Here is a 25010-nt window from a genome sequence, read left to right on the forward strand (position 1 = left end):
GCAAAGTTTTCCTTTGGGGGCATAATTTGGAGTTGAAAAAACATAATAAATCACCGTCGTGTCCTGCGGCCTCTGGCGTTTCCCATTCCTATCATATTTGAAACAATGCAACACAAGCCTGAAGCTTTTGTTACATGAGTCTTGTTATAGTCTTACTTTGCTTATAAACTGAATTCATAAGCTACTCTTTTAGATCCAAATTAATTTTGGATTTTTGACATAACACAGGCTGGATCCTCTGGAAAAAAAGAAATTTTAAAGTTCATGATTGTTGTGGTACACTACATCAATCCTGTTAAGAGAAGGTTATGGTGGCATTGAGAGTCCAGGAGAGTGATATTGTAAATTAAAAGGGCCTGAGGCATTTTAATTTTGCTCTGACTCAAAAGGAGAATTGTTCTTGGTGGCTTCACTTCAACAGAGGAACAACAGCCCTAATAAAGAGCAGCCAATAATTAAAGTTCTTGATTATTCTCATGATTGTAGGCAGCAGGCACAGAGGTGTGAGGTGTAGTGGATAATGAAAATCACACTTTGTTTTAATTCAGGAGAAAGAATGAAAAGAAAAAGGAGAATAAATGAAGGTAAACTATGGAAGAGCAAACTCTGTGATAAAATCCACAGGAAAATTCACTGTGATTCTAACCTATAAATGAGGGAGAGTAGAAGAGTTCTGATATGGTTTCACTCACAGTCTGAAGATGTACCCAGGAGAAAAATGCAAGAAAGGAAGCGGGGATGAAAAAAGAGAGGAATAGTTGCCAGCGTCAAGTCTGCCCACATTTTTTTATTTATTTTTTTTAATGGAAAGACCTTCGTTTGATCTCTCTTCTTCCCTGGCATCTGTCTTGGCCCTGACAATAATCTCCTCTGCTAATTTCAAGCTTTTTTTTGTCCCCTCCACTGTTGGGTGGGCTGTACAGATTCATCCTCCAAGTGTTCATTCGCCTTCGCTTCTCCTGTAAGCTAATGTGACTCATCACAGAACAGGTTCCTTGATGTGCTTGGAATACTTTTGATCTGTAGGCCCAAAAGGCTTCTCTGGCTTTCTCTTTCATAGTCATCCACCAGGTTTCTCTTCACTCATTAAAGGGAATGGATGGTGCTTAGCGGCTCTTGGATTAGCCGTCTGCAGGAGAGAAAGAAAGTAAGACTGTGTGTGTGTGAGAGATTTGCTTTTGCATGTGCGTAAAGTGGCTGCTATTTAGCTGCGTCTTAAATACTGATACCGTGAAGACTCTCCTTCTGCTGCTCCTCTGGATCTCTGCCACCATCACAGCAGCACACTGATTCTGGAAAATGGGGATCTCAAAGCACGCAGCAGGAGGAGGAGAAGGTTATTGACTTTAGGAAAAAGTAGTAATAGACTTTTAATGCGTAGCTTTGCGCATTTCTACTATTGAGGTATGAGAACTAATGTACGGAAGGAGGACTTCTTATTTTAACTACCGCTCAAATGTAGTCAAAAATGAGTATTTGATCTGAAATCATCACATTAAGACTGGATATTGCCTGGCGAAATTTACTCATGTGCTGTGGCATAAAAAAAAAAAAAAAAATGTGGGCAGAGTTGTTTCTATAAATATTATGTTCCTTGATAGCTCACTAACCACGCTCGGCGCAGGCAAATAGCTTGCCATTCAAACTTGAACTCTGTGGGAAGCGAACATAGTGGGTAGGGCTGGTTGGTGACCAATTTGGCATATGACGATGTCCACAGTGAAACAGTGCCGATGGATGATGACATCGTTATCCAGCCAGCTTACTATGATGGCAACCTCTGCCTCAATCAGCCGAGAAAACTCTGGCTCCCGTCACCAGCGAAGGGAGCAGGCAGATCAACTCTCAGATCCCTGCCAGGCGAGCGCCAGGTTTAAAAGGGTGTTCATCTCCGCAACACTTGTATGTAATTTAGCTGTGTTCAGCCTCTGAAGCTTGAGACAAAGTTAGCCAGCTAGCTATACTGAGCTATGAAAATAAAACTGCAAATAACAAAGGCAGTATTAAAAGAAACACACTAACAGCAGCCACCAGAAAAGAAAAGTCACTGCCACCAATGTAAGTGAGCATCTTGGGTTCACCTTACTCAGCTGGTTTAATAAGAAAATCAGGGAACATCAAGACGTAATGCTTCTTTTTTTTATCTCCCACATGTCAAAAACAGAACGTCACCAACAACTCCTGTCTGTCAGCAATTCTAAAGGGACTTTAGGTCCACAACTGTCTGCTCATCTGCAAAGATTATTTTCATTGTAAATTATTCTGCAATTTATTGTCTTGATTAACTTATCCTGGTGCAATCTTGTCAGTTGTGATAGGATTAGTTAATGAATCAATCTGTTTATTATTATTTATTATTTTCCCCACTAATCAATGAGTTCTTTGCTTCATAGAATTTCAGAAAATGTCACTCTGTGTTTCACAAAGCTCAAGGTGACGTTGACAAATGTCTTGTTTTGTCTACAACTCAAAGACATTAAGTTTACTGTCAGAGAGGACTAAAGAAACCAGAAAAAAATCACATTTAAGAAGTTGGAATCAAAATAGTTGGCAATTAGTTTAATTATTGTTTAATAACAATAATAATCAGTCATTGCAGCGGGGAAACTCTACCTGGAATACAGAAGGCTTTTAAATCATGATGGGAGAGGGTTCAGTGGTCGATAACTGTCAGCCACTGGCAATGGATGGTGGGCTCAACCAACAGGAAAAACCTCTTGCTCCATTTCCCATCGGAATGAATAGAGATGGGTCGTCCATCTTTTAGAGTAGACTACTGGAGTTGCATTAGTTTGTTTCAATTCATTCACCCTTAAACGTGAGAACCCTGATATCATGCAATCATTGAGCCTAAGAAAAAAAATTTGATCATGAAAAGTTTCAGAAACATTCAGTATTATCTTGCTGAGTGAGACCTGGATGAAGCTCACAGAGGTCAGCTTCTGGAAATGTGCGCTTCAACCTTGCAGCCAATGAAAAGACCATCCGAGGCTTTCCAAGTCCTTAGTATAGAAATATTTTCTGTAATTTCCTCAACACCTCTTTGAGCCTGATGATATTGATACTGCTAATAAGCACAGGTTGGTAAAAAGAAAAGTCAAGTCAACTTTATTTATAAAGCACATTAAAAATAACCGAGGCTGACCAAAGTGCTGTACAATGAAATAAGGAATATAAGAAATACAAATTGTAAAAACAACAAGAGCAGCAGAAATGAAATAAAAATGCCACCCAGACACAAGTAGATAAATAGAGGAACAGATAAAATATGAAACACAAATAAACAGAAAATAATAATAATAATAATGGTAATAATAAAAATAAAAATGCATAAGGTGAGACCAAACCTGTAACAGTTAACATTTAGAAGTTTGTCTAAAGATTTCTTTTGTTTGATGCAGGCATGCTGTTCGTCTGATGAACTTGTGAAAAAATCGATTGTGTTGTCTGCGTCGTGAGTTATTGATGATTGTCTGCTGAATTATCGTTAGCATTCCAATCACAAGCATCAACAGCCCAGAGAATTATTTAGCTCAAAGCAGCAGACAGAGGTGTAAAGCAACGTGTTTCGGTTGGAGAGGAGAGACTCTGAGCTGTGGAGTGACAGGTGTGGCATAGTTACGCTGTTTTGCTGAACCACCTACGAATTGTATCTTCTGGTCTTCATGGTTTTTCAGCCACCGAAGTGTAACTGTAGGTCACCTGTTTGTCCAAATTTACTCCCACTTCATACAGTGATATGTTTTACTTATTAATAGTATTACTATTTTTAGGTTATGTTGTGATGATATAACATAAATTCTCAAATAGTAATGATCTTAGAAATATGGTGCATTGCTGTAGATTAAATTACCCAAGAGTATAAGAATCAATATTGTGCCTATATTGTAGGGATGACTGTGCTTACACAAAATATTAACACAGAGATTTGTAATACATGATCATCAGTAATGTGGATATAATTACTAAATGGATAAAGCCATAAAAGACAAAAGATAAAAGATAAAACACAACACTGCAACAATGCATTATTATGATATAACGATATGCAAAATATAAGAAATTATATATCATGTAACGGGACTTGTATGACGATATATTCCCCAGGTTCTCTCAGTTAGATTTGAGACTTTTAAGGGACTTCACCACCTAGAATGAAATACATGTAAAAAGTATTAGGAACATGATGGAAAATCAGCATTGATATCAGCACTAGAAAATAGTTATTTGCCATTTTTTATTATAATACTCACATTCATATTTAATACAAAATGGCCATACAGTGCGCCTTTTGGTCACAAAAAGCTAGTATTTGAATTGAAGCTATTCAGGAAAAAAATCTAATAAATAAATAATTGGCATAGAAAGCAGTAGATGAGGACCAGAAAGTACAGCTTAAGAGAGTGTGTGTGTGTGCGTGCGTGAGAGAGAGTGAGAGAGAGAGTGAGAGAGAGAGAGAGTGAGTGAGAGAGAGAGAGAGAGAGAGAGAGAGAGAGAGAGAGAGAGAGAGAGAAAGAAAGAAAGAAAGTGTGAGTGTACAGAACTGTGTTGTAGCACATGCAATGTATTTCGCACTCTTCATACAGGAGTGATAAACCAAGAGACCAAGCACTAGGTCTCGGTCAAGTTAGATGAATCGGATCAATACTTTTACGAGCTTTATATGAGAATATTAGATCCAATCCTTTTTTAATACTTTTAAGACCCTGCAGGTGCCCTGTAAGGTCACTGGCTTTGTGTAGAACAGTAAATATTTCCTGCTTTCATGTTTCTCCTTGTCTTGCTTGCTCATTCACACACACTACAGTGAACTAGCTGACCATGTGGCCCGGCTGTCGGTCACACTGACTTCTTATTTAAAGATGATTGTCAGGTTGAATCGGGCGCAACTACTTGCAAGCCTTCAGTGACCTCAAATAACCTGCTTCCTCTGACACGGCCCAATTTTCCAAGCGGCTACACAGCAGTTGGCCAAAATCAGAGATGATGATAAGCCACGGTAAGAAAAGGGGTCTAAGCAAATCGAACACAGTAGGTAGGAACAAAATGACAGAACAGTCTTGTACGGCATAATACAACTTCCAAGTGTGTTTCTAAATGCAAGATGTTGCTATGCCGATGCTCCTGTTCTGACCTTGGCAGGAATAGATTTCCTTTGTGCCGTATCATGAATAGAATATCTATGCCATGTAGTCTTGAATTGTGGCAGAAATATAACAGAAGTAAGGAGAAGAATGAGCATAAAAAGAGAAGCACACAGACCATCTGGACAGCTGAGGAGGTCAAACTTATGTCTCAGGCCTTTTTTTTTTTAACTAACAGTCATCGAGAGTCTCCTGTTCACTGTGATAAAAAGAAAGAAAAGCATTCAGTGTGTTTTGCAGAGGATTTTACAACAAGAAATGGACTGCAGATCTGTTAAAAGTGCTCATGTCTTTGTGCTCGATTTTGATCTATTCTTCTGCCTTATTTTTTTTTGTCTCTGTCAGCCACCAAATTGGGGCCTGAGGCGTTCAGATTCGACGGTGGAGGTGAAGCTACAGCGACCAGGCTGAGCGACAGATATTACATCCTGAGACCAGAAGTCATCGAAAGCTACATGTACATGTGGAGACTGACCCATGACCCCAAATACAGAGAGTGGGGTTGGGAGGCTGTTGAGGTGAGATTCATCAATACAATGTTGATATTTACTGTACTAATCCAAAATGAACTGTTTAAGTATTTGAGGGAAAAGGCACATCGATGGATTCATTCTTTTCTAGCATAACAAAGCACTCAGCGTTATGTCAGCGTGGCTTAAGAGTGTTTAGGATGCCCTTTCAGGATTTCTCTATCCAAGCTTGTTTTAAAGCCTCTGGAAATTTGGCTTGAAATAGTAAAAATGCAAATATGATATCAAAGTTGAGGGTCTCATTAAAATGGAAATAGACACCTTTTTTGCAGTGACGTATGATTATGAAGTAAATGTTAATTACACAGTGTAATGGCTATAGAATAATGACATCATCCACATTTAGATTGATTCCTTATAAGCCTTGCTTTCACTATACAAATCTGCCATTGGGCACAATTTTTCAAGGGAAAATGACGTCTCCATTACAGATTGATTAATGAACAAATTCATGCTTTTTCACCTAATGTTTTCTGCTAATGTTACTCTGCCTCCTCCCCAACACCAATGTGCAAAGCAATTACTTTAACTCAGAATATATTATTACTATGCAATGCACATCATCGGAATATCTTATGCCTGTTCCTGAATTCAATATGAAATTCTGGCAATTTCAATGTACCTCTTCAGTGAACATGCTTCTTTCTTATTATCTCTTATTTCCAAAGTGGTGTCGATCATTTCGTCACGGAGCTGGGCTCTGAGTCTAAGGAAAGGAAAGCAATTCAGTGTTGGGTAGAAGTGTGTGTCCTGTCAGATAGTGTTTCTCGAAGCAGTGCCCTCCGCAGTTGAGGAGTAGGCGGTTTGGCGCAGCAGAGTAAGGTAAAGGGGGAACACATGTAGACTCGGAAACAGATCTCAATTTTGTCTTTGCCACAGCAGCACAACTGTAATACCACTAGGGATTGCTAAAGGGCTGAAAAAAATATCTGTTTTCACTTTAAGCATCCACAAAAATCTAAATGAAAATCAACGTTGATAACTTAAAAAAAAAAAAAGAGTGCAAAAGTGAACCAATGTACTACTGTGGACAGGGACAGAAGCAAAACAAATTTTAGCCTAAAAAAATAACTAAGTTCAAGTGTATGCTATATTTACAGTATTTTCACAACTTTACTTTGCAGCCAGACAGTTTTTTCCAACAGGGAACTGAAGGAACCTTGCAGATCATGGGAGTTGCTGGACTACTGCTGCCTCGATCTGATGCTTCAATGCTTCAATGTTTTAGCACACCACTGGATCAGAACTTATGTTACTTGCTGCGGATCAAGGCAGCGGTACACCAGTAACTCCAGTCTTCTGCGAGGTCATGTCCCTGTTTTTGAGTCTGGAGCGATATAACGGCTTCAGTTCCCCGCTGGCTCCAACTCAGAAAAGCAGATTAAGCAGGAGCAGAGACATTTTCGTTGCGCTTGTTTGAGTGGGACAACTGATGTGGATGTTTTTATGATTATGTTCACAGAATTAATTGCATAATTTTAGCAACACATGTACAAGCATAATCATATCTAATTCAAACCCATTATTATATACTTACTAATATGTAAGGTAGATGATAGATGGTCAAGAACAAGCCTGGCAGCCAAGAATTAATAATATCACAGAATGTAATAATGAGGACCTCAACCAGTCAGTGAAATGATAACAACCAGAGAAAATCATTCTGACCACGTCAACAGCCTGACAGGAGAGTATGTGGCTCAGACAAGTTAGACACACAGTTTCTGTTTTAATGGAAGCATTTCATTTTTATGAGAGAGAAAAGGCTTCAGATATGAGGACTGTCTTCTCCAGACTAATAACATCTCAGGGGAACTTTTCTAACAGGACTAGTCTGTTTTTTTTTTTTTTTTTAATCTTCAAAAAGTCTTTTCTAAAAAAAAAAAAAAAAAACAGCTGTTGGAAAAGAGGGGGCCGTCTTATAATTAGGGCTGTCTTATATTCAGCCCACTACAGTACTCCCCCATTAGGGTCTTGAAAGTGGTCAGAATGATTTTCTCTGGCTGTTATTATTTTCAGACTGTCCTTTTGAACTCCTCGTCATATTCTGACACATTAATTTTTGGCAGCTTCAGAAAGATTTGACAGAGCAAACTAAACACTTTAAAAGCTGACTGACTCTAAGGGCTTTTCACTCCTAACCGGTTTGGTTCGGTTAAAATGAACTCCGGTGAGTTAACTCGTTTGCCGTGGTGTTTGTTTAGGGTGGTGTGAAAGCAACCACACAACTGTAACAGTAGATATATGATTTTGGCATGAATTCAGAAGCTAAACCACTATAAAAAAATCCATCTGCTGATCATGAATTGTTAACAAGTGAACTCCTGACCTGGAGGCTGGATAGCCTCTATTTACACAAGATCATTTTGTAACACATGTGCACCAGCAGTAAATGCAGGGATTTTCTCTGATCAATCAGAAAGTGAAACATAGTTAAAATCAGAGGTGAGCTGAGCTTATGTTCTACTCTGTGCATTTTAGCAGCTCCATAAATAAAAAGTGAGTCAAACAGTGACCACCACACATTTCTGCTGCGTTCCAGAGAACTCAGAACTCATACATTTCTGATCTTCTACTTGGAAAAACTACAATGGAACGCCATTCAAAGTTGGAGTTTCCACTTGCAATCTCCGGGCAAATTAATCTACACTGACTTCATGAAGATGTTGTTGTCTGACATCACACAACAACGGCAGTGCCAATGGCAGCCTAAATTAATAGATACCATCGTTCTGCACAATGTCTTAATACATTGCTGATGTTAGTAAGTACCATAAAATAAGATGTATAGTGGTGTCTGTTATCTCAGGCATCATTTTTCCTACTCTGTGTTGTTTATGCAAAGAGGCTGCACTGCTGAGGGTTCAATTGAGTGTACACTTATTTAACAAATTGCTGGATGTTATGAAAAATGACTGACAGGTAGAGACAGGACCAAAAGGAGGTGTCTTGTACAATAATAAATTTGGGCTTATTACTGATTGCTGTCAAACCCTTTTTAATGGACATAATAATCTGAGAAAGTACACGGAGTAGAATCTAAGCACAGCAGTTTTAACAGTTTTCAACCTCTTCAGCAGGGAAATACCCACGCTGACATGCATATGTTTTACAATGGTTACTGATGATTTGTATAATTATACCTAGCCTATACATGGCTTATAATATAGATCGTGTCCTGAACAGATTTCATGATCAGCAGATGCACTTATTAGTGGATTAGCTATTGAAATCATGCTAAAAATCACATATAAGCAATCATAAAATCCACACCAGGGTTCAATTTACAGCTTCTACACCAGCCCAAACAAACCATACTTTTTTTTTTCAACCAAACCAAGCAGGTTGGGTATGAAAGCACCCAAAGACTACAATCAACCCATAATCTGAAACTAACGTGATATAATGTAGTGCATTAACAATACTTGCTCCATTCAATCTGCAGTTCTGAGTATGTGAATGTCTGGTCCTAGAATTTTTTTTTTTTTTTTCAGGTATAAAAACCATTGAAAATAGTCTTATAATTCTGCCAGTGTAGTAAAAAGGATAGCTTAAGTTGGAGATACAGTGCAGTATAATTTCGTACCCAATACTCTCTTAGTAGTGGCTGGGACTCTGATTTTATAAATTGTAGTCACCTATCATGTCAAGCCCCTTTAACACCCTCAATTACCCTCAACCTGCTTCCTTGATATTGTGTGGCACTATACATTAGCTTGTAGATCAAGCAATCCCAGTAGTAGGAGGTGAAGGTTGCGTAGGGAGCACCATTATTAATATGGCAATGGACAGGACATTAGCTGTAGTAAACTGTAGAGGGCTGGCATGATAGATTTAGCATTAATTTAGTGCGCACAGAAGTGGAGAGATCAGGCTGACGAGTTTGACGGGCCTTTAATTATCGGTCACAAAGGTTGAAAGCAGTGCACAACGCTTCTCTTCATGAACATCAAGCATTAACACGTCGGGGTCTTTGTTAATTAGCACGTATAAGCCAGGCCTTTGTAGCAGGGGTAATAATGTGCTAATCCGCTTGGCTAGCTCAGCCACTCTCCATTAGCCCTTGTCAGATTTAGCGTTGCTTGGGCCTCAATTGTGTAGCCAGCTGAAGGGCTTGACATGCTCCATCATTTACTCTTTCTTTATGTGTGCATGGACACACTGTTGCTGAGTAAAGGATTTTCTCTTCATGATAATATATCAGAGAAATAGGTAGAAGTCTTTCACTTGTAGGCCCTGTGATTTCCTTTGGGCAGTTCAGTTTGTACAATATTTGGTCCTGTCACAATGTAGAAGTGAAAAGGCCACTCTGAAGGCTGATTAAGTGGGTGAATAAATATACATGAAAAACTGAATAGAGTATTATTCATTCAGTTTGTACAATCAAGTTGGCAACTGCAAGAAGCGGTCTTTACTTTGTCCAGAAAAAATGTTTCTGAAGTTAGATGTCTGCCATCTGTCTCCTGTCAGGCCCTGGAGCAGCACTGCAGAGTGGAGTCTGGCTTCTCTGGGATCCGTGACGTTTACACCATGACAGTCAGCCACGATAACATGCAGCAGAGCTTCTTCCTCTCAGAGACACTCAAGTAAGTCCTACTTTCTCAATATATTCCTGTAGGGAATACAGGGCAGTGATGATAACAGAATTACCACGGCCATGTGCTGCCAACTGCGGAGTTGAGCTCATTACTGTCACCACTGCAAATTTAATTTTAAAGGGTCAATCTTATGCTATTCCATAGCACAATGCGTTTGAGATCAGAGCTACACACACAAGTCAGAAACACAGCCTCTGATTGGCATCATGGGATAGCTAACTACATGCTAACAACAAAAAGAACCGTTTTCAACACACAAAAATTGATAAATAACAACAGATGACATTCAGTGTTCAATTTAATTTACCATGTCACCAAAAAAGACACCACAGTTCAGGGCTGGAAAGGGATAAGATCACACCGGAGCCGACGTTGTAAAGGCACAGCATTTTATAATCTGCATGTGTACGCCATCATACAGTAGTTACGGGAAATAATACAGGCTCCAGTACTGAATGCTGATGAACCATCTCTACCTATTATCTGATGTGTCCTTGGAGCACACTCAGGACGTGAATGAGACACTCTCTACATAGATGGCGAATAGATGGTGGTGTGACGCCTCAATTTTACCTCCTCTCATTCTTGGGTCATTAAGCAGCACAAACCATTCAGATGGTAAAAAGCCTTTTTTGTTTTAAGACACGCACATAAGGAGTCATGTTGAGGTCAGCAGTCACTAGACAACTTCTAACATCACACTGTACTGCCTCCTCGCCCAGTGTTAAACCATCCCTAATGTGCATCCACTTTAAAATTGAAGTGACTAATCATGACAAAAAAAATCTTTGCTTGTGAATAATTTAGTGATACCAGATTGAGCTCGCAAAGCTTTCTTGCATGACGCTTGTTTTAGAGACTATTAAATGTGGCCTCTGCTCAGAAAATGTTCTGGTAAAGTGGTTAAAAAAAGAAGACTGGAATTATTTTTTATTTTGTTTATGGCAAAAAAAAACGATGAAAAACAAAATCTACAATGTGTTAGTTCATCTCTTAATACTTTGAGACTTCCCTGCCCCATCGATGGCACTCAGCCCTAAGAGCATTCCTATGTCAATTTTTAAAAGAGAGCTGTTTAAACTTTTTAAATAAATCACATTTTATTTTTAAAAATGTTCAGTAAATTTCTATAACAACTGGGCACTGTAGTCTTCAGCAAAAGTTACTCAAACAAGAGGAAATAGTTTATTTATTGGGGACTATTTTCAACAGCAGATTAATACACATCTGGTGCCCTGGTACATACTCAAAGTAAACTACAGTAATCCAGTAATCTTCATGGTAATGAAGGATCACGTCACCCAGTACAACTGTGTGGCTCACTGATGTAATGACAGAGACAGTTACTGAAATTTAGTAATTGGTTACAGTTACTTCTCTCAATAGTAATTGAATTCTTTAACCGATTTCTGCATATAAAAGTAATTAGTTAGTAAGGAGAATATCTTTTGTGTTACTTCAAAATGTTCGCTTTAATTTTCTTATTAATAAACACAAAGCTCACCCATTAATGAGAACTAGGACTCATCATGTCCTACCAAAATAAAACTTGAACAATTATTAATACCAACACTTTAATTCAAAATGTGGGGAAAATGTATTATTTAAATATGTATATATTTATGAAATATATGTAATTAAGGAAATGTTTTGGTTTGCTTTAATTTTTTTTCCGAAACGTACTTTGTGCCAGAAAACAGCTTTGTCCCAGACAAGAATTCATACCTTCAAACAATTTAAAAATCTTAAAAATGTAAAACTAAGAAATGCCTATTGATAACATAGATATAAAAATGTGCCATTATAATCATCTTCCAGATTTCCAGCTCTGTCAGATTTTCACCAAACCATAAATTAGTCACGTGTTACAAAGATTAGGTATATCCTAAGGACCCCTGTCTCACTTCCTGGTTTACATAAAGTTGGGAATACTGCTGAAACACTGCTAAGCTTTATATTTGTCGACAAATTATTAAATCATTTTGCCATGAGATGTGTCTCAACGAGAACATATCAACTCTGTAGCCTCTTTAAATAAAAGTCAAATAAGAATTATGATTTAAAAAATTGTGTATTTTGTTTAGCATTGAAAGAGCTCTTAGCAACTTTGAAAAATAAAAATAGGTTCTCACAACGACTCTGAAGACATTATGTCATGCAACACATCAACTTCTTTGGATTTTCCATCTGTTGATGTATACATTCAATGGGAGGTTAGCCTGTTACAAAGTTTAATAGCCAAGAGTTTGATGTTTTAAAATATATTTTCTCAGCATAACTGACAAGTTAAACACCCCTTAAAATACAGTTTTGTCCCAATTCTCAAGAATGAGTGAGGTTTGTTATTTTAGTTACAGTGTGTTGGATACATAAGAGGACCTCACCTAGAGAAGCTTACTTCCTGAAGAAAATGCTCAGTCTCTTTGAAGAATGATTTTGTCTCCCCTACAAAAATAATCCTGTTGAAAAAGGTTGTATGCCAGAAACATTTTTTTAATGTTACGTAAACATCAAAAGGACAGAGAAACCCGATTACACAGGAAATCGCTCAGCGAAATTACACGCATTGCAGTAACTGGTAACTGCTAATCCACATATACATTCAGCAGGACAGTAATAAGGTTTTTCCTCTACCTCAAACCAAATGGCTCACCTGTTTTAACTCTATTAGACATGACACTGCTACCTGTAGTGAGAGTGCAGCTACATCAAATCTCAATCTTAGAAATAGTCGCAAAGTCTGACTAAATCTCACACAAAGTTTAAATTAGTCAGTTGCACCACCAGACTTTCATCTGACTGCTCTGCTGCCACATGGACGCTCGTCATGTGCATGTGTAAAAGTAAAAAAACTGATTAGAAACCTGGTTGGGTGTATACATGTCAAAGAATGAACTTTCCTGGACAAGATTACGCACTGAAATGTGGTGTCTCTGTTAAACAAAGCTAAAAGCTACCCGGTTACTGGAAGAAATAGTTCACCATTTTGGCTGCTAGTTCTCCATCTTGCCGAGAATCACATGAGAGGATCATGTGCTAAATATGAAGGCAAGGCAAGGCAAGGCAATTTTATTTATATAGCACCATTCATACACAAGGCAATTCAAGGTGCTTTACAGAACTTGAAAATGCATTAAATTAGAAACAATAAGAGAGCATTAAAATTGCATTTGAGATAATTAAAAACAAAAGCTAAAAGCAGGACAATAAATAGTTTAAAACATTACAGAAATGCATATAAAGAGAGAAGCAAACATAAAACAAAAGCGGCAGTAGACAAATATAAAAACAATAGCTACAGATTATCCTAAAAATATGTAACGTATCCACTTCACTGGTAGGCTGCAGTAAACAGTAATGTTTTAAGACCTGATTTAAATAAACCGACAGTTTGAAGCTACAGCCAGGAGACGGATGCCTCGGCACAAGGACTGGGAACAGGCTGAAACACTCAGCTTGGCTCTGCCAGCCAGAAACATAATTTAACGTGTTATATTTAATGATTAATTAATTCAAAAACTAAAGTGGTAAAAATTAAGTTGTGGTAGAAATATTTTTTGGCAGAATGCAGTGACCAAGAAATGGTCTCTCACATAAGCCCTCATTAACGCCACACCTCGTCATTTTTATTTGATGGTTTTTGAACAGATTAAGCAAATTATTGTTACTCTTTGACTACGGATCTCCCAGTCAAGTTTTTTGGCCATGATCGCAATCTTTAACTTTTGATATTGAGCCAATACCAAATCTGATACTTATTTTTTACTTAAATGTTGATTAAATATGTGTCTGACTTATTGAAGTAACAGCTGTAAATCACTAAACGTGAACTTATTTTTCATAAGCTACTTGATCCAAACACTGGAGGTCTTGATTCAGAGGAGACTTGTCACTTTGTTGAAGCTTCTTTCCTCACAACAGATCTTTGAGTGCTATCTCCAGCTTGCACATAAACCAGACAAGGACTCAAGGAATTAATGTTAGTCAGTGACATTTGATATGACCTGTCATTTTAGCCTGTGGAAGCTAAAAACAAGAAGCTGCTAACCGGCACAAATGTTTTGTCCACTGCCTGCTAATGAAAATGATGATTAGCATTGAGAGTTTAGCAGATCTGTGCTTTTTGCCAACCTCAGTGTGTGAACTCACAGGTGTGCCCAAATCATTTTTCACATTCACACACTAATTTTCACTCTCATGCAGAGAGAAATTCTGCTCTGAAGGGCTGGCTGTGGTAAAAGAGAGTCACACTGCAACACTAGCAAACTGAAGCGAACAAAACACAGTAGGGTAACATAAAAATTATCAGATTTTCATGGGGTTTTTTTTGTTTAGAGAAAACCAATCCATTAAAATATGCCTGGATTTAGTGGGTATCTCTCTGCTTTTGCCAGTCTGTTTCCTGTTGCCAGTCAGTCCATCAGTTTTGTGAAGCAGAGTCAGGCTCCAGCACATGAGATAAGCAATGTTGTGCTACAGACAGGGTCAGAAACAAAAGCCATGTTAACCACTCAAGAAAGATCTGTGTCAGTTAAAGTGTACGCTGTATTAAGAATATTTTCACCACTTTGCCATGAGACAGCCTTTTTGCATGAGAAACCGATGCTATATAAGCCAAGTATCGCTCTCACTAAACCAGCCAAACTCCATAGGCAAAATCAGTAATTTTACCTCACTGAACACAGGAGTTGCTGGTCTACCCCTGCGTCAATTTCTTAATTTGTTTGTGTTATTGTGTGACCTCAGTGAATACAAAATATCTTTTTAAAACACCAAAGTCACACAATTACACAAACAAACAGATCGTGTCAGCGGTTGACCAGCTATTCCCATGATCTGGGAAAATGCAAAATTGCTGATTTCACTGGTGAAGTTTGGTTGGGTTGAAGAGAGCAACAATTGGGACATGTAACATTAGTTTCCTGTCAGAAAAGGCTGTCTGACAGCAAAGTAAAGCGATGAAAATATTTCTTAATATAGCTTACACTTACAACTGATGTAGAGATTTTTAGGTGGACCTTTTTTAATTGGTAAAAATGCCTTTTGTTGCTGCCCCAGTCCACAGCAGTACACTGCTTATCATCTGTGCTGGTGTCCCTCCCTGCTTTTCCAAACTGGGGACATGTTGACTGGTGTCTACCTGTGTCTAATGTGTAGAAACAGAAAGCAGAAGCAACAGTATCAATGAGCCCAGATTTTGATTAAACTAAAAGAATGTTTTTTCCTGTTTTCTCAGGTATCTGTACCTGCTCTTCTCTGACGATGACCTTCTCCCACTGGAGGACTGGGTCTTCAATACAGAAGCCCATCCGCTGCCCATCATCCGCAAGAGCTGCCTGCAGGAAGAAGCAACACAGGATAAGACAGTCTCCGAATAGGACTGAACATCACCAACAAACAACTGAGACAGTTACAGACACATTTGCACAGTTTATGTGCACACACAGAGTCACACAACTATTGCAAACACCAATTCAATGCAGGTTCAGAGTCTTTTCAGGAGCGTGTTATGGACTCTCAATTCCTTTCCAGTAAAGGATGTTGTCGTTTTACGCTGTGATTGTATATCCTTTCGCCGGGCTAACTTCCTGCTGGCACTTCTTTTTTGTGGACAATCAAGACAAACATGACTTTCATGAAAAGAGCACCTTTTTCTTTCCTTCTTTCCTCTGTGAGGAAACCAGTATAACTTGCAGACCCAAATGTATGGGAGGAGGGTTGAACTATGGGCCATATTGTCAGAAAGAGAGAGAAACGTATAGAAAACCACTTGAGTTTTGCTCTTTGCTTTTGTTGTTTTGTTAATCTTAAGTGATGAATGATTTCCTTCTATCTCGTCATTGCATTTTTTCCTTTGTGAGTACACTCTTTGACCAAAGGTTTCTTTGCATTTCTATTTCCCTCTTTTCCAGTAATGTGTTTTTGGTGAGATTTGACAGATAGTAAAATTTACTATAAGGACTGAATTGTAATGAATATTGATTAATGTACAGACAAACATGAAATGTGATTCTCGAATCCGCCTCCAAACTAATGTTGATGTCATGTTTCTTAGCGAAACAAGCTTGAATGAATTTTTTTCAAGTTGGGAGGTGTCAGGAAAGCAGCAGTGTCTTATGCATCCAGGGACCATTTATTAAAAGACTGATGTTGGGTTGCGTTTCCACTGTATGCTTGGGTTATTTTGTGAACAGAACAATGCTTTCTCAGTCCTCTCAGCCTTTCAAATCAAAGTAACAAATGGAGTGCTGTCAGTTCTGTGGTTGTAATACACGCATAAAGGAAAAAGAATGCATTTGCTAGCCAGCTCCAAATGGGTTTTCCTGTTTCTGTTGTAGTTTTTCTGCTTCATCCTGCCTTTACATGTGAATCCATATGGCTGCCAATACTGATGTTAAAGGCTGTAACCAAGAGTCGACTGTGGAGGCGAGTTTTCATTTTCATCACTGTTCTTTTCATCACTGCTGTCCTGCACAGTTGTGGAGCGAATGTGCTGTACATACAGATGAAGTGAGTGACCCCTGTATGAGCTTGTCTTGACTTTATTTTGTGATCTTTTCTTTTTTTTTCTAAACTTCAGTGGTTATTTTTTCTGGGTTCTCTTTTGATTTGCTTCCCTCAGGTGTTTCAGTAAAAAAAGAGGTTAAAAAAAAAACTAAACAGTTCTGATTTTAAGTCTAGTTATTGCTGATATTAATTATTGTTATTACTTATTCTTACTGTTTGATTTAACTTTAATTGTTGAATATTTTTCAAATACTGATAAAAAGACCTGTGCAACTTTGTACATTTAAAACAATCACAGTTGTGTGTGTGTGTTTTTATTGGCCTTGTTTATTTACTTATTTGCAAAGTCTGAAAAAAAAGTGTCCTACCTATTATTTCTTTTGAATATCTGATTTGTACAGCAGGTTGTACAATAGATTTAAAAGTCCAGTGCTTAAGATTCATGGGGATTTATTGGCAGAGCTGGAGCTGTTTATATCTACTTTTTCTATTACTGATGCAATTGTTTAATCAATTAATAATTAATAAGATACAAAAGCACATACTTTTCTTAAGTTGTATGTAAACAATTCTAGGGGCACATTATTTATGTGAAATATTTATTCATAGCGCACAAATAATTACGGCACAATTACTGCCATGTTTTAGACTAATAATGCAGACCAAACCTAACTTTCAGGAAAAAAACATTACACAAAACATACATTATAAGTTAATGGATGTTTGATTGGGTAAATTCTTAATGGTGATTAATCATCCCCAATAACAACTACAGAGGTTATGTTGCACTACAGCCTTTCACAGGACAAAACCTCCACCCCACCCCAGGAAAATCCACAATTTTTCATCTCGAGCCCAGCGTCACCAGCAAAACCACCAGTTCTTCATTGGTACAGCGCACCTAGTGTATGATTTGTCCAGGGTGTACCCCGCCATTCACCCAATGTCAGATGGAAAATGCTCCAGAAACCCCGCAACCCATCAGGATAAGCAGTTACGGACAATGGATGGACGATGGATGGATGGATGGACCAAGTGTGTGCTCCCCCTGAAGAGCGCTCTCTCTAATACAAAGTGAGGCAGCTAATAGTCAAATATAGATTTATGCCAAAGTTCTTTGCAATGCACATGAACAACTGGCAAACAAACAAACAAAAAGTTTGCAGTGGTAATTAAATCAAAACTCTTACAAAATGCAGCAGAGTGGGGGTGTCACAATTCTCCAAATTCACATTTTATTTTGACTTTTTGATTTAAACACTTTTTTAGGACTGATGCTTATGCTATTGTTGAACTAAAGAGTCTTGATTTGTAAAGATCAACAAATCAGTTTTTCTGCCCTGACAACTGTCATTTATATTTGTTTTAGTTGTTGCGGGCAGATGTAGAGAAGAAAAAAAAAATTTCTAGCAGACTTGTGATTCTGCCTTTGATTTCAATTACATTCATTTCAATCGATTTTCTATTGTGAAATTGTGGCACCCCTACAGCTGAACTGTTAGAAACTTTTAGGTACTTCCCATGCTCCAACTTCTCCCTGATGCTCTGCATGCATGATCAACACTATCACATGTAACATAACATAACATAATCATAATATAACAATCTGCAAACCAAACACTGGCTCTAGATAGGCCCTTTGTGCACGCTTCACAGCCACTGTACATTCTACACGCTTGAAAGAATATAGTGAGACAATGCGTTTGCAACCTGCAAGATCACCACTACATGCCACTAAATCCTACACACTGGTCCTTTAAAGGAAACAACTTGCAGTGACTCAGAAAAAGTAAAGAAACTCGACTCATTTGCTGCTTACATTTGTTTCGCTATTTGCTTCCAGGAGGTTCATTACAGATTTAATTGAAGGGGGATGTCTCAGGGTTGCGGAAGGTTCCAGCAATCACGACCAGAAAATGACTAATGGGGTTTAGCCATTGCACCTCTCTCACGGTGTCAGGGCCGACAAAGCAAGATTTAATACCATCCTCCCCAAATGATTCGGCTCTACCTGATGTCATCTGAATCCTAATTTCAGTGTAATGGCTTGAAGTGATTTTTCACGAGCTTTAAATAGAATCACCACGCATTATTGACATGATTGACATTTAGTAGTAATTTAAAAGATGGTGCTTAAATGCCAGGGATCTAGTGACATTAATCTTGCCACTGCCTTAAAAAAGAACAGATGCAAAGGTGTGTGAGTGTAAATACTAAGTGTAAATGTTATCCAGGTGGAGGCCTGCAGCACTCTGTGCTACAGTGCAGGGACTATTATTCCCCCCAGCTAACATTTGATATTGAAAAGAAGGGCAAAAGTGAAGGGCACAATTTGTATATGTGAGCTTGCTTGATCTCACCCAGGGACATAAATGGGAGGATCACTGTCCATATGAATGCACCTGAGACTGATAGTGAAGGACAAACACTACACATAATCCCCTCCCCTCTGATATTTTTTTTTCTGTGCTGCTCGAAAAGTCTCTGACAAGCTGAGCAGGGCAGCAGAAACTGAAATGTCGGGGCTGCTGTCTGATTTGGTGAAACCTTGCGTCGATGTGTAACGAAGGGAGAGGAGCCATCACTATCTCTCTGCCACAGTCGTCCTCCAGCTGTCCCGACCAGGGCAGCGGTTTTAGAAGGAATAACTGGCATGTCATGGAGATCTGGTTCAAAAATTACTTCATTTCAAAACATTTTTGACTTCTATCTACTGAAATCTTCGACTGCCCAGCGACTGAGAACGAAGGAACAAACAACAATAAAGTGCCGTGTTGAAGCCAGACAAAGCAAACAAAGAAAAGCAGTGTGGGTGTTTCTACACTACAGTACACTATGAAACATTACCTCTTCACTGGCTATAACCAGATGGCCAACGGCCTGAAAAACTTGCCCTGTGGCCAACAAATATTGACTAAGTGGCCACAACGTTTTAGCCACATACTGAGCACCTTCACCAACACAACGTTACACTTGAACACTAACATCCTGACTCCTTTTATTTCAACATTCTACGAAAACAGTGGTAAGTGCTTGTTGCAGACTAGCTACCAATATATCTGGGCTACTGGAACATGGCCCAATGCCAAAGTCCACTCTAAAGCCTTATGCCTTGAAACCTTACAGACTTGAGTTGACGTCACCTGGCACAGTTTGAGCGTGAAAGACTGCAGGGGCCAGGAATGATATAAATAGGAATGGGACAGGACATTGTGACATATCAAAGTGACATAAAAACATGACAAAGAACATAAAATGAGGACATTATGAGACAATTACAGAATAATAAAAAGAGGGCTACACATGCACATAAACAAATGCATCCAGTCTGAGGTTTCAGAGAAAAGTGTTCCATAATATTTTAAAAGCTTAGTATTTTTGTTGCTGTTAAACAAACTGAGTGTTTTAGTAAAGAATTCAGTTCAAGCTGAAAAGATTATCTTAGGGGATTTAATAAATTTCTGTTTATGAATAAAAAACTGCATACATAATAATACATCAGATATTCAAGCGTGATGTCATGGACCGCTTTTTTTTTTTTTATGCTTCTGGGTTTCCTCTGGTAACCCTATGAACTGCGGGTAATTCCCTGAAGCAAAGTCTGCAGAAATGTGGACATCCCTAAGCCCCTGCAGACTTACTAGGAACAAACCTCAAAGTCTGTGAGCCTGAGAGGGTGGACACTGGGATTGGACCCATGAGTTTACTAAGCCTACTCAAACTGCTAACACAATCCTTACAAAAGAACAAGAGACACAAAGGGCGGACCATGAAAAAAAATGAAACAGCAGCGAATGGTAGCAGGACTTTAAGTGGCTAGAATATGACACATTTAAGGATGTAATGTACCACCAGTTTCCTCAACAAGACGCCCTGCTCATTTTTCATTGGAAACGATGCCTTCGGGAAACAATTCATGTGACAACAAAAGTGTTAAAGGTTGTGTTAAGTTGCATTAAACTGCCCTTTCTGTATTATTATTATTAAGGTAGGTTAGTTAGTTAGTGGGTTGGTGTTGTACTGGAGTGCACTGCATTGAAAGGTGTAATGTTTTGACCCCCTTCATGTATGTAAATGGAGTGGACGTTAGGAAAACTCTTCCTCTTGAATCGAAATTTCAACTGCATCCACCACTTACAGATCTACCAGTAAATTGACTGTATTCATCTCTAACTCTTCCATTGTTTCCACACAAACTGACATTTCACCTGCTTTTATTTTAAATGACATTGCAACTGCCTCCATCTCCTCTACTTCTACTCTTTATACTCACAGTGGAGCTGCTTTCATCTCGTACTTTGCAGATGAGACTTTAATTCCATTCAGTGCTTATATTTCAACTCAACACATCAAATGGTTTCAGCAATTTTGCTTCATCTTACATCTCAACTCCTTTCAGCTGACACTTAAACTCCCGAAGTGCTTCAACTTCAGCTCAAGTGCTTCAAACTCAGCTGTAACTCTTACACAACATCTCGCTGGCAAAAACATTCCAACTCATTTGCATTGTTCCATAAGCACTAAAGACTCAACATATTTTGACAACTATTATAAATATTTCAACTGCGCATTTTCAGCAGCAAGCACATAAACACTCCTCTGAAAACACAGCCTTTTCTAAATACACTGCAATATACAGAATTGCTCTTGACATGACTCTTCTGTTGGGTGCAGTTATTGTGGATAACATACTGTGAGAATGTGACAATGATTTGCATTAATTAAAGGCTTCTGTTGAGTATTTACATTTATTTTGTGTCAATGCTCCATTATTATGATGCACATTTTATCTGACTTGCAACATACCTGACTTTACAAGGTTAGAAAGTTCATTTATTTATCATTTTACAACACATGGCTATAACAAGATGCTAGCTGTAGCTCCCTTTATGTTAATGACAAAAAACAAATATTATATACAAAAAATATATACAGAAAATGGGTGAATAGCCTAAATAATAAGTCCTAAAAATAAAACGTTTTATATGATATACTCTAATAATAACTGATGTAATATATATAGGATAGGATATAATATAGGCAATATAGGAAAGATGACACCAGTGAGAAATCAATTTCAACTGTTTGCAGTGAAGACACTTGAACTGTCTTTGTTACGTCCACTTTGCTTGAAATGTCAACTATTTCCAACACTTCCACATCAACTGAGTTTTCCAGGCGCCTGAATGTAATTATGGGATCATTGCTGCTCCACAGGCGAAAATCAGCAAATTCGATCCTCCATACACTTTTTGGCTGAGTCTCCCCAACCAGTTCTTGTCTCTCATTTGTTTCATAGTAGTAAGATGCAGTACAACAGTATGAGAGCCTGATAACCACTGAAGATTTGATTATTCATGGTAATTCTCACTGAAGCTAACAAAGCCCCAAAAATGGTATTCAGAAAAGCCAGACTGCTTTTCTCAACTTACAGCTGCTTTGATGTCACACTGTGCTCTGAAACTGCTTTCAGACCTTAAACATCAAACTACACATCAACTGCTTTAATTGAACAATGACACCTCAACTGCTTCTGATGCTTACAGTTCAACTTTAACTCTTATATAACACCTCATTTTTAAAAAACATTGTTACACTGATTTGAAAGCACCAATGATTCTACAAGACATGTAAACTGTTTCAGATAATTCAACTGCACATCTTCAAGCTAAATCTCGCCACTTCAAGGTTAAGCTTAAGTACAATGGACCGTGATAAATCATCTCTTCACCTGACTCTTCTGTTGGCTCTTATTAGAAAAAAAGTGTGACAATGATTCACATTAATTTCAGGCTACTGATGATGATTTTGCATTTTCTTGGTACTGAAAAGCAACGGTGCCACAGATAAACAACACAAGAAATAACTAAATATTCCTTTAAAATGTAGATTTTCTGATAAATAAAACATGTCTGACCTCGCAAAAGGAAGATGCCAGTGCACAAATAGCAGATAATTTAGATATAAGTCATCTTTTCCTTGTCTTCTTCGATGACAAAAACAGTGAAGTGACAGGTTCATTCTCCTCATCTTCTATCCTAAACCTTCCTGCCACCACCTTTGGGTGAAATCAAAGAGTTTCTTAGGCATATTCCGGGACAACAATGTCATCTCACACAGTTCTCAAATAAACAAAACAACCACCTCTCACCTGAAATGTCACCATCTGTCAATGAAAAGTTTTAAGTGAGTGAATAACTTCAAAAATAATTTAGTGGGTTGGACATCTCCTGCCTGCAGCAATTTTGTCACATTTTCTAAAGCTAGTGAAGATCTCATTTTGTGGAATGAGGCCCTTCAAATTAAGACTTAATTTTAAACTCCTGTTCCCTCTCTCCTTCTGTTCTTTTCCTCCCTCTCAGGTCTTGTCGGCACACTTTCATGGTTTGTTAAACATAGTTATTTTCTCTCAGGCTTGCTGGTAAAAAGGAAGGAACGGAAGACAATATGAAAGGATTTGCAGGATAGCTCTTGCCTTGTTAGCTCTTGCTTTGGTGAAGTACCCGACTGTAATTGTGCACAGAAAAATAATCTTGTGGAAAAAGTGCACCTTTCATGGTCAGATTTAGATTGGTGAAAAAAAAAATTATACAGTTTTTACTGTTTTTTACCAAAACAGTTTGGAATCAAATAATCATATCTCCCCAAATGTCAGTGGATTGATACCACTCTCTTGTCTATACGGTTTATATGAAGCTACTCCCAGCAGCTGTTAGCTTAGCTTAAACATGGGAAACAGGTGGACACTGCTAGCCTCACTGTCCAAAGGTAACAAAATTCACCTACCAGCAACTTAAGTTCACTAATTCTGACACATCATATCTTGTTTGTTTAATCTCTACAAAACTTGAAATGTAAAAATAGCACATTTTGGTAATACAAATGTTATGTGACAGATTTCTTGGTCTTTCTGGGGTTTTGTCGTCAGCGTGAGGTTCCCTGGCAACAAACGGAGACTTCAAAAAGTTAGAGCAGCTGGAAACAGACTGTGACTAAAATCAGTCCCCATTTACTATATAGTGACCTATATATGATTGATCACTATTATGATCAATAAGTGTACAAACTTAACTTTTTTTTAAAGCTAAGTGTTGAGTGATCTATGGAGAGCAGTGAATGAAGGAACAAAGGAGCGATTTCAGACACAGTCTTAGTCTGTCATAAACTCAATAATTTATTATTTTATCTTTAAAGCTTTATAAAATTTGAAAAATAATGCCCAGCTCCACTTTTAAAAGCTCAAGGTACAATCTACAAATTCATGGTTTTGTCAGAAAAGCATTTCAGGAGTTGAGGATATTCAATTTACAACAATATAGAAAGTAAATCCTCACATTTCACAGCCTGGAAACAGCGAATGTCTTATTTTTCCTCAATAAATGACTTCAATGATTATTCAGCTCTCAAAATTGTTGTTTTTTTGGTAGATTGCTACTTTTTTCCTTTTATAATTTAACAACTCCTCTTGGGGAAATTATATGTCTTTGTTCTGTTGTTATTCACAAACACACACACACAGGCATCAACAGGACTTACAAACACGCATCAAGAGAGAGATGTCACAACAATGATTAATGCTTTTACTTTACTTGATAGGCTGATTGTTGCAAACTTAATATATGATGAAACAAAATGCAAATATGATAACAGATATTTTCACATCCACTACTGTATTTTGCATGCGGATTCACTAGAAAGACAAATAAGATTGTTTGTGCCGCACAAAGTCAGTGAAAAGATGCTCAAACCTTGAGTATGTCAGTATTAAAACTTTGTCAACCCTTTCCTGAAACTGAAAAACGATGCTGAAGGCAACATAAGACAACCTCATTGCTGCACAATTTCCCGACTCCCTAAATGTGATTTCCCTACATGTGTCTCCTGTCAGCACACTGTAGCTTTACACTAAACTCAAGCCAAGGACAGGAGGAAGATATGAATGAATTTGCTCTGCACAATGAACTGAAAATGGAATTCTTTTCATTAATCTCTATTCAGGGACTTATTCATGAATTCCATTTTTATGTTTTCGGCGAAATGACAGCCCGAGATTTGCTTTGGAACAAACTAAAATAGCTCTCTTAGATGCAGACAAATTGTTTGGAGGGGAGAACCCTGAAAAGCAGCACAGATGATGCATTTGTTATCGGAGAGATGCTATATTCAGCAGAACAGACTTTCAGTCAGTGTTTGGTTTCTGATAACATCCTTGACTTTGAAAAGTTTATACA

The 25010-nt window shown here is 38.0% G+C and overlaps 1 protein-coding gene across 2 annotated transcripts in view; it reads left to right on the top strand.

The window, feature by feature from the left end:
- Positions 1-17071, top strand: part of LOC146321770 (mannosyl-oligosaccharide 1,2-alpha-mannosidase IA) — a 275021-nt gene extending 257950 nt beyond the window's left edge. For both annotated transcript variants that reach the window (XM_084727045.1, XM_084727046.1), the window contains exons 10-12: positions 5490-5662; positions 10145-10260; positions 15509-17071. In XM_084727045.1, the coding sequence (XP_084583171.1) occupies positions 5490-5662; positions 10145-10260; positions 15509-15650 (431 nt within the window). In that variant the 3' untranslated portion in view covers positions 15651-17071. The remainder of the gene's footprint in view (positions 1-5489; positions 5663-10144; positions 10261-15508) is intronic.
- The last annotated feature ends 7939 nt before the right edge of the window (positions 17072-25010 follow it).

Source organism: Lutjanus erythropterus, chromosome 9, assembly GCF_056507025.1.
Source record: "Lutjanus erythropterus isolate fLutEry1 chromosome 9, fLutEry1.hap2, whole genome shotgun sequence".
Classification (NCBI taxonomy): Eukaryota; Metazoa; Chordata; class Actinopteri; order Lutjaniformes; family Lutjanidae; genus Lutjanus; species Lutjanus erythropterus.